Raw genomic sequence first — 10,561 nt, 5'->3', positions numbered from 1 at the left:
AACAAAATAAATGTAGAAAATATTAATATCTACAATAGTACATTAAAATTCAGACTTACATGTCCAAATATTTTTTGGAGGCCACCATATATGTACATGAAGAAAATTCATTTATAAACGTCTTTTATAACAACAAACCCACTTAAGGTCTTTGAGATTTAATGAAAATAAGTTGATGCAAAAATGCACATATCAATGCAAATATATTTCACTTTTTTCCTCCATCTTCTAAAACTACCAACAATCACTGGTTTAAAATGATCACTTTAAATGTAAACTAAATTGTTGGTGCAGTAAGTAATTTTTTATTGCATACTGATACCTGTTGAACTGGATACTGCATTAAGCAGAACTTTTCAATTAATGATGCCACTAAAAAAATATTAATAGGCATATTTGATACCAGTTATTCTGCAACCAAAAGTGTACTATAAATGAGGTTTATGTGAGGGAGGACCTTGTCCACTGATATGGTTGGGGTCTTCATGTCTGTGCACATCATTATAAAAATATTTGTGAAATTAACTATGAATTTCTTAAGGTATAAAAAGAAAGAAAATACTTACTGCACCTTTAAAATGATTTTATACATGCTTGCCCTGTAACCATGCTAAAAGTTGAAAACTATAATATTATTACAACATTTGCATTACAAAAATACAATATGTAAGACATAAAATGATGACAGTGCAGTTAAACTGCTGTTGATATAAATTAACTCAACATTAAATTAGAAAACAAAACAACATTTGGCCCTAAAATGAAACTGCACATAATTGTATAAAACATGTTTTGGACATTATGAAAGCATGTGAACTAGATCACACTCACAAACACATCTTAAAACAGACATAAACACAAAACTAAACACAAACACAAAAGGGAAACTTCAAAAGTGTCCTCTAAAAATTGGATATCTTTTTTTACAACAATAAAAAATGACTAACATTTTAAATACTATTTTTAAAAACATGTCAGAGGCTAAAAATGTCCACTGATCAGAAAAAGTTTAAAAAAAGAAACTCTGGTCCTCTGTTTGGTGCTTCTGGGAATGCGTCCAAATGTAGCCCAGTCTCTTGTAAGTGCCTTTTCAGAGATTCATAGTCCAGGCATTATGTAAGCGATGTTGTCCAAAGTATTTGACTGCAAAAAAGTGGGTGAAGAGTTGAAATCATACACTTTGTATATCAACTGCAAATAGGAAACTTTTGTAAAGGTTTTGGATAAAAACAGTTCATTATTGGGGAAAAAAAAAACTAGTGTGTGAATGTGTCTCACCAGGATGTTGCGTGGACAGCCGTTGAGCTGGGGAACTTGTGCTGTCAAGCAAGTTAATGGACCAAGAGCACACAAAATAGAGTCTAAAAGCACCGAAAGACTGCCAGACACCGCCACCATCCCCTACAGAATGAACAGAGATGCTTATGGACATGAACTATATGTGGACAGGCCCCTACAAGGGACATATCTGCAGCACAAACCTCCGTCTCCTGAAGTCGGTGTCCAATCAGAGACAGCGATTCGCCCAGCAGCTGCAGGTGAGCTGCTGCATCTATGGGATCCACATCAGGTACCCGCGCCGGAGACAACGATATAGCCAAAGACGAGCGGCCCTGAGGGGCCAACCCCGCCCCTAAACTGACATCTTTACTCGAGCCTGAGATAAACAGATAAGCAGGGAAATTCAAGAAATGACTCAAGAAAAATGTTGATGCATGAGTAAAAATTAAATTTATAAGATAGGTAACTTGGAATTCTGTCATGACAACTCTTGGAGAGTTTAGTATGGTAATATACGTGACAATGTTAATGAGTTTGGTCTTGGCGGAACAGATCTGCTACGCTGCTGCCAATACATCCACAACATGCTGCCGTGAGCATGTAGAAAATACACATAACATATATGAAATAACCCCCATATATAGCATAGCCTACATGATCACCCTGTAGCAGATCTATACAGGTGGAGCTGGGGAAGGTGGAGGGTTTCTGAAGCGTGCTGCAACTGCTACAGCAAGCACTAGCCAAGTATCTGAATTTTGAGGAGCAGCTCATTGGCTGCTGATGTGAAAAGAACCCAATCAGCTGTGCCATGCCAATCAGATTGAGTTAGAACCAGCGCCATCTAGAGACTCATGACAGAACTTTGTATAAACTGATCAGCTTTGGTCTCACCTTTACTTTTACTGTCTGAGGTTGTTAAAGTTTTCCGCTTGACCGTCATAGCTTCAGCTTTATTCTGCTTGTGCTGGAGATATTGAGCTTTCTGTCTCCAAACCTTTGGTGTGAGAAAGAGGACAAAAACTGACTGAAATTACAAAACACTGCTCAAGCACTTGTTCAAGCACTTAAACATGAAACAACCCATTGTACTTGTTATTTTCAGTAATTGAAATAAAATAAAAAATAAAATAATTAGTCGAAAAACTTAAAATTGAACAATTTTAAATGAGAAAATTAGAAAAAAAAACGATTAAAAAAAATGATAAAAAAGGCAAAAGCACATTACAAAATTACTAAAACTTTAAACTTAAAAATCAAATGAAAACTGAAAATATAAATTTAAATTCATAATATAAAAAGATAATTAAAATTATTAATAAATACTTTAGTAATAAATAACAGTAAAATAACACTGGCTACTTTATTAGCATTAACTAGCGTTAAATTGCTCTTAATAAATGGATAGTTTGCCCAGAAATGTAAATTCTGTCTTGATTTACTCTAAATAAATAAATAAATATTATGAAAGTCAGTGGCTACCAGCAACTGTTTGGTTACCAACATTCTTTAAAATATCTTCTTTGTGTTCAACAGAAGACAGAAATTCCTCCAGGTTTGGAACAACTTGAGGGCGAAAAAGTGAAAGTAAAATTTTCATATCCTTTTCAGCTACCCCTGGTAAGTTGACTGTTTACCAGTTTGTCTTTTTCAGGCAGCTGTTTCCACACCTCTGCGAGTTTCTTACTCAGCTCCCCGAAGACTGAGGCGGAAAAAGAACAAAATTTCAACCAATCGTGAAACGGGCACAGATGATTGACAGGTTGTGCACAGAACAACAGCACTCACCTAATCCGGGCTGCTCCGCGTTGATATTGACCCTGTACTCCTTACAGAACACCTGATAGGCTGTCGTGTTCTTCTTCTTCGGCTGACGAGATGTACAGAGCATTAATTAATGATAAAATCAAACCGGTCAAGGCATTTCCACTGGTGTAGGGAAGTGATTTAATTTACCTTGTCCTTGTCATGTTTGTCTCTGTCCTTTTCCTCCTTTTTCTTCTTCTCGCCCACCAGTTCAATACTTTGATGGTGATGCGATGAGGTGGGTGGAGCCATAGCGTACATGCCACCAGAAGAGCTGTGATTGGATGAGCTGTGAGAGTGGGCGTGGCTTCTAGACTGATCACCTGTTTTGCAGAGAAGGATAAATTTTAATTCAGTTAAATTCAATTTTATGTAACAATGACAATACCAACCAATCAGTATTAGCTTTAAAGTAAGTGAAACATGTCTCACCTGGACAGCTTTTCTTCCCTCCACTTCCTCCTTTGCTGTGTTTCGTCTCCCTGGATCCTTTCTCTCGGTCTCGCTCTTTATCTTTTTTCTTTTTGCTCTTCTTGCTCTTTTTCTTCTTTTTAGACAGATGTGTGTAGGAGTCGTCAATCACCAGCTCGCCGGCCTCTAGTTCTCCTCCTGAAGATGAGCTGTCTCCTCCCATGCAATGCCCTGATGAACACAAGCTCACACATTTAATGCTGCAATACATTCATGTTAGGGCTTAGATGGTGATTTTAATACAGTATGTCTCATTCATGCAGAAAATCAACACAACTTCAGTGCAAAACTGTCAGTTAATGTACATATGGCAGAAATGTACGGAAAAATCAAGATGTAATCAAACAGACGATGAACACTATTAACAGCAATTGTTATATGATGCAATCAAACTTATAGCAAAATGTGGTAGTTCTGGATGTTGTTCCAGGGTTGGCAAACAAAACCAGATGTATGGGTATCTGAGGGTTTAATTTGCTTCTTTTTTTTTTTAGAGCATTTGAACAAATGGATGTTGAATGTTTGTCATTATACAGACACCATAAGTAAAGATTGGTCAATATTGACTTTTTATGACTGATATATCAAACAGACGATGAACACTATTAACAGCAATTGTTATATGATGCAATCAAACTTATAGCAAAATGTGGTAGTTCTGGATGTTGTTTCAGGGTTGGCAAACAAAACCAGATGTATGTGTATGTGAGGGTTTAATTTGCTTCTTTTTTTTTTTAGAGCGTTTGAACAAATGGATGTTGAATGTTTGTCATTATACAGACACCATAAGTAAAGATCGGTCAATATTGACTTTTTATGACTGATATAGATAATGTTTGGTTCAGTTAAGCAAAAATAGATTTGAATTCTGATCGATTTTCTCTCAAAAACATTATTTTTTGTTTAGGCTTTTATGCAGACACAATTTTTTTATTTTGTTTTATTTCCTGTTTTTTTTTTTAAATAATTAGAGTATCAATATTTTTTTGTCAAATTATTACTTTATAAAAAGTATTGCTTTTATTGATTTATGCCATTATATTTCTGCAGAGTTGTTGTTAACGTTCTGTTAATGTTCTAAATTGATCTTAATGTATATTTTTATGTTTTTAAAGAAGTCTTTAATGCTCACCAAGGCTGCGTTTATACAATCAAAAATACAGTAATAACAGTAATATTGTGAAATATTATTACAATTTTAAATATTTGTATTCTATTTGAATATATTTTTTAAAATGTATTTTATTTCTTTGATGTAAAGCTGAATTTTCAGCATCATTACTACAGTCTTCAGTGTCACATGATCCTTCAGAAATCATTCTAATATGCTGATTTGATGCTCAAGAAACATTATGATGATTAGTATCAACGTTAAAAACAGTTGTACTTCTTAATATTTTTGTGGAAACCCTGATACTTTTTTTCAGGATTCTTTGATCATGTAAAAGTTCAAAAGAAAAACTTTTTTTTTAATGTAAATGTTTTGCAAAATTTGACATCTCTTTGTACATTTGATCAGTGTATCCTTGCTGAAAAAAAGCATTCAATTCTTTAAAAAAGGTCTTACTGACCCCAGACTTTTGATCAGTACTGTACGCATCTTTGTTTTGATTTGTTGTCCCATTTAAAAACAAATGAAAATTATTTAATTATTATTATTAAATAGTGTAATTTTACTACATTTTATTACATGTGAATACAGTTGTTGGGTGCTTTTCTTGAAAGATTTTACAGTAGACCTGATATTAAAGAACAGACTAAACGTGAAATACAGGTCTATCTTTAATCATAAAGAGCACTTTAAGCATTAAACATGAAACAACCCATTTTACATGTTATTTCCTTCAGATCATGCCATGATTTTCCAAATTATTTGCTATGATTGCCTCTTTCAGTGTTTTCATTGTGCACTTAAACTAAACCTAAAATTATTAAAAAGCATTTTCCTTAATTGAAATAAAGCTGAAAAATATATTAACATAAAAAAACTGAAAAACTTAAAATCTGAAAATTTTGAAACTAAGTTTTAATAAAGAATTTTTTAGTTGACATGCTAGAATTACTAAAACCAAAATGAAAATAAATTAATGCTAAACTTAAATCACAAAAATGGCAAAAGCACATACAATTACTACAATTTAAAATAAAAAACAGATTAAATACTGAAAATATAAAAATCTATTCAAACTATAAAAATGTAATTAAATACTAAATTAAACTCAATTAAATTAAATACTTTAGTAATAAATAACAGTAGAATAACACTGGCTTCTCTATTAGCATTAACCAGAATTAAATTGCTACTATTAAAGGGATAGTGCACCCAAAAATGTCAATTCTGTCTTGATTTACTCTAAATAAATAGATAAATAATATGTAAGGCAATGGCTACCAACAATTGTTTGGTTACTAACATTCTTCAAAATATCTTCTTTGTGTTCAACAGAAGTAAGAAACTCTTACACTGATAAATACAGTTCTTACTCACCCACAACCTCCACCTCTTTCCCCACAACAGGCAACGGCTCTCGGCTGTGCTGCTTTTTCTTTGGTGTCTTCGACATAATTTTATCTTTGTCTTTCTCCTTCTTTATCCCTCCTTTCTTGGAGCTGGAGGACGAATGATGGCCTACGACACCTGAAGAGGAAGAAGAATGTACCGAGAATCCCTCGTTCATCCCTACACCTTCATTCTTCTCTTTTGAGGAAAGGACGAGCTTCATCTTGAGGCCTTCAGCTTCACAGAGTGTCAGCGGCTCTCCTTTCCCAGCTCCTCCGTGGAACAGCAGTGACTTTGAGGAAGAGCAATGCTTTTTAGACGAAGATGAGCCGGGCGGACGAGAGTGCGAGTAGGAGTGGCTGCTCTTGGAGCTGCTGCCACGTTTGCGGTCTTTGGAGGAGTGTGAGGAGGCTTGGGGAGGGTAGGAGGGTTTTTTGTGGAGGTGAGGAGTGGGGTCGGAGCCCGTGGCCAGCGGGGAGGTGATGGCCTCTAGAAGGCCCATGGCTGTGTCTGTGGAGTGGGACGGGTGAGAGGAGGACGAGGAGGAGAGGGAAGGCGAGCGATCTGAAGACTTGCGCTTCTTCTTGTGGGGCGGCTGACCGGAGCTGTGATGGTCTGCGGGGAGAGTTTAGAAATCCAAAATCATATTTGATTCAGTGAAAAAAAGTGCAAAATGATATAACTTAGATATATTAACTTAAAAAGCAGTTGTGCCAAATATAAAATATATAGATACAATAATATAGAAACAGAAATATATAGTGCAATGTGAAGATCTGCAATCACTGCAGACAGAGTGATTTATGTTGCATTTAATCACAAAATTTATTATAAAAATTATATGCTTACACATTAAAGGGATAGTTCACCCAAAAATGAAAATTCTGTCATTAATTACTCACCCTCATGTCGTTGCAAACCCATAAGACCTTCGTTCATCTTCAGAACACAAATTAAGATATTTTTGATGAAATCCGAGAGCTTTCTGACCCTCCCATAGACCGCAACACAACTGACCCAGAAACTGTTCAAGACCCAGAAAGGTAATCATTATTTTTGTTTTCTTTGAGCACTAAATGTATTCTCGTAGCTTCATAGCATTACGGTTGAACCACTGATGTCACATGGACTATTTTAACAATGTCTTTGCTACCTTTCTGGGTCTTGAACGTGTCAGTTGTGTTGCTATCTATGCAGGTCAGAAAGCTCTCAGATTTCATCAAAAATAGCTTAATTTGTGTTCTGAAGATGAACGAAGGTCTTGTGGGTTTGGAAGTTGGAACGACATGAGGGTGAGTAATTAATGACAGAATTTCCATTTTTGGGTGAACTATCAATTTAACTAATTCATATTATATCTAATATATTAGAAACAAAAATATCAAATATAAAAGTAATGTAAAAATAAAAAAGAAATGAAACGGACTACTACGGCCAGTTTTTGAAGAAGACAAACCTCCTCACCTCTGTGATAGTAGTCATCACTTAAGTGCTTCTTTTTTTTCTTGTGAGAATCTCCTCCTAATAGGAAAAGGTCAGAATCCTAAAAAGACAACAGTGCATGTTGAAACAGGCGTGTACCAGAAAGATAATGTTAGCAATCCACATATGGTTATTGATCTACAACTACCCCTACAATGGGAAGAGTTGGGATGCTCTGATCAGGATTTTTACAGACTAATAAAAGTTTTTTTACTTCATCTGAAGCCGAATACAGAACATTTTAATAGGCCTTATAAAAACAAGAAGGCTTACACAAAAGTTTATCAGCACTAAAATGCATAAACCTATGAAGAAAAGCCTTATCCTACAAGGCTAATAAAAATAATGTATGGGTATAATTAAACATAATATGAGCTTTTGTATCTATTCGATATTTCATTTGTGAAATTATTTTTACTCATTTATAATTTATTTACTAAATATATCATTATGATATTTACTGCATTATAATATATTGCATACTGGATTTAGTTATAATGACACTACCATTTGGAGTGAATAAGATTTAGATTTCTTTTAAAGCAATTAATACTTTCAGCAAGAATTCATTAAACTGATCAAAAGTGACAGTAAAGACATCGATGTTACAAAAAATGTATATTTCAAATAAATGCTGTTCGTTTAAACTGTTTATTCATCAAAATATCCTAAAATGTTATTAAACAGCACAACTGTTTTCAACATAATAATACTATTAATAATAATAATAATAATATTCAATATTTCTTGAGCATTACGTCCGCATATTAGTATGATTTCTGAAAGATCATGTGACCCTGAAGACTGGAGTAATGATGCTGAAAATTCAGCTTTGCATCACAGGAATAAATTAAATTTTTAAATATTAAAATAGAAAACACTACTTGTACATTGTAATAATATTTTTGCTATACATCAAATAAATGCAGCTATGGTGAACATAAGAGAATTCTTTCAAAAACACAAAAAATTTACCGACTCCAAACCTTTAAACCCCGCCTTCTCATTTTGTTGGATGCCAGTAATATTTGTTTAACAGCTACTACTGTTAATGCTCTTTAATCTGGAGTTATTTAATACAGATGTCTAAAGTGTATTCCACTTTGTAACACACATTAATATTGTACTTACACTTTACGGAGACTGAGAAGCACCATACATTTTTCATCTTTCCTCAACACTTATTACACTGGTGATGGCATGAAAGTAATGCTAAAGTCTTAAAGAAGAAGACGTTTTGTCGATTTAGGTGACCGGGCAGTTCAGGGATTTCCAGTCGAGTCACAGGAAGTGATTATCAGCCCACTGATCGCAGCATCCCTAAGCATGAGTCAATGACAAGTGGCCTGACAGGGAAAAACACAGGTCCAAATCCTTCTCAGACCAGAAGTCATATCTACCTAGGTAACAAAACATCAAGTTGCGTGTTTATTAATGTCATTAGAGTCTATGAACAGCTTTTGTGGTTATTATCTGGTACTATTTCTCACACAACACAGTTATGAAATATATATGTATACTGATAAATCAATGGATGACAGTAATTCCTGTCAACCACTTGTTGATATGATGCAACTTGATGTTAGATGTTACCGTAACTCCCTGCTGTTACCTTGTGGTGTTTCTTGGAGGTTTTGCGCACCTGCGCTGCGATTTCTTCTTCCTCTCTCAACAGATCTTTATACGAGCGTCTCTTCTCTCTTTGGCTGCGACCCGCAACAAGACCGACCTCTCCTTCCATCCCTGACATATCTACAAGGAAAACCATGTTTCACAGTAGGTTTCGATTGGACATGTTTGAGTGTGTCATGGTGCTTCTGTCTGACAATCATTACCCATCATTCCTTTCTTCTTTATCTCCTCAAAAGCCATGGTCAGTCCCAGTCCTTCAGGTGGGATTGGTCAGTCTTGTGATTCTAATGCACAAGAACAGATTCAATTCATCAAGTTCAGTCTAAAAACACTTAATTTGAAACAAACTATCTACAATGACCTTTCCTGCTTAGATGACTGATAATTCGGTTTCAATTTAACATGCACTTTTGTATGTACTAGCTATGTTGCAGACTAAATGTCAGACTGTAAAATTGTGCTGCATTAAATATGATTTAACATTGTTTATATTGTAGTGTTTTCTCTTCAGGTTTAGTCTAACACTTGTATTCTTCTCTTCCTCTGTTAGAAAAATCTGCATCTTTTTGTAGTTTTTTTAAAGCAATGAAAGTGTATATATACATAAAAGTTCACCCAAAAATTAAAATGCACTCACTCTCAGGCCATCCAAAATGTAGACGAGTTTGTTTCTTTGTTGGAACAGAACTGTTGAAATTTAGCATTAAATCTCTTGCTCACCAATGGTTCCTCTGCAGTGAATGGGTGCCGTCAGAATGAGAGACCAAACAGCTGATAAAAACATCACAATAATCCACACCACTCCAGTCCATCATGAGAATTGTTTGTAAGAAACAAATCCATCATAAAGGCGTTTTAACTTATAGGCCATGATCCATAATAACACTTCATCCAGTGAAAAAGTCCATCAACATATTTGTTTAGCTCTGTTTTGGATTGTGAACAGTGCTTGATCTGTGTATATTTCTCTCATGATTCAGTGAACTTTTCACTGGAGAAAGCAATATTATTGACAGATGATTCATATTTTAATTGGAAGCAGGTTTAAAGTCAAAAACATCTTGATGAAATTGTTTTTTTGTTTTTTTAAACACAGCTTTTCATTTCACAAGATGTTAATTGATGGAGTCATATGGATTACTTGTGAATTATTGTGATGTTTTTATCAGCTGTTTGGTCTCTCATTCTGACGGCACCCATTCACTGCAGAGGATCCACTGATGAGCAAGTGATGTAATGATACATTTTTCCAAATCTGTTCTGATGAACAAACAAACTCATCTACATCTTGGGTGGCATGAGATTGAGTACATTTTCATTTTTAGGCGAAGTCACATTCTCATTCAAAAGAGCATTTTACTAGACTAACAAATGTAGATAGACACCTGC

General features: G+C 34.7%; 1 protein-coding gene across 2 annotated transcripts; it reads right to left on the bottom strand.

Moving 5' to 3' along the window:
• Window positions 1–872: 872 nt before the first annotated feature.
• On the bottom strand, window positions 873–9,475 carry LOC107658693 (HMG box-containing protein 4-like). Of its 2 annotated transcripts, none has more exons than XM_016447346.1 (12): window positions 9,376–9,475; window positions 9,153–9,292; window positions 7,523–7,601; window positions 6,047–6,673; window positions 3,520–3,729; window positions 3,238–3,410; window positions 3,070–3,151; window positions 2,919–2,983; window positions 2,176–2,278; window positions 1,482–1,657; window positions 1,279–1,401; window positions 873–1,143 (listed from the first exon to the last, which is right to left on the bottom strand). In XM_016447346.1, the coding sequence occupies exons 1-12, from the start codon at window positions 9,410–9,412 to the stop codon at window positions 1,099–1,101; spliced, it is 1,860 nt and encodes a 619-aa protein (XP_016302832.1). In that variant the 5' UTR covers window positions 9,413–9,475; the 3' UTR covers window positions 873–1,098. The 2 variants fall into 2 exon arrangements, with proteins under 2 accessions (XP_016302832.1, XP_016302833.1); XM_016447347.1 differs by having other exon boundaries at window positions 9,183–9,292.
• Between the last annotated feature and the right edge of the window lie 1,086 nt (window positions 9,476–10,561).

This window comes from Sinocyclocheilus anshuiensis, unplaced genomic scaffold (genome assembly GCF_001515605.1).
Source record: "Sinocyclocheilus anshuiensis isolate Anshui unplaced genomic scaffold, SAMN03320099.WGS_v1.1 scaffold828, whole genome shotgun sequence".
Classification (NCBI taxonomy): domain Eukaryota; kingdom Metazoa; phylum Chordata; class Actinopteri; order Cypriniformes; family Cyprinidae; genus Sinocyclocheilus; species Sinocyclocheilus anshuiensis.
The sequence above is the reverse complement of the archived record's forward strand: the minus strand, read 5'-3'. Positions and strand labels throughout refer to the sequence as shown.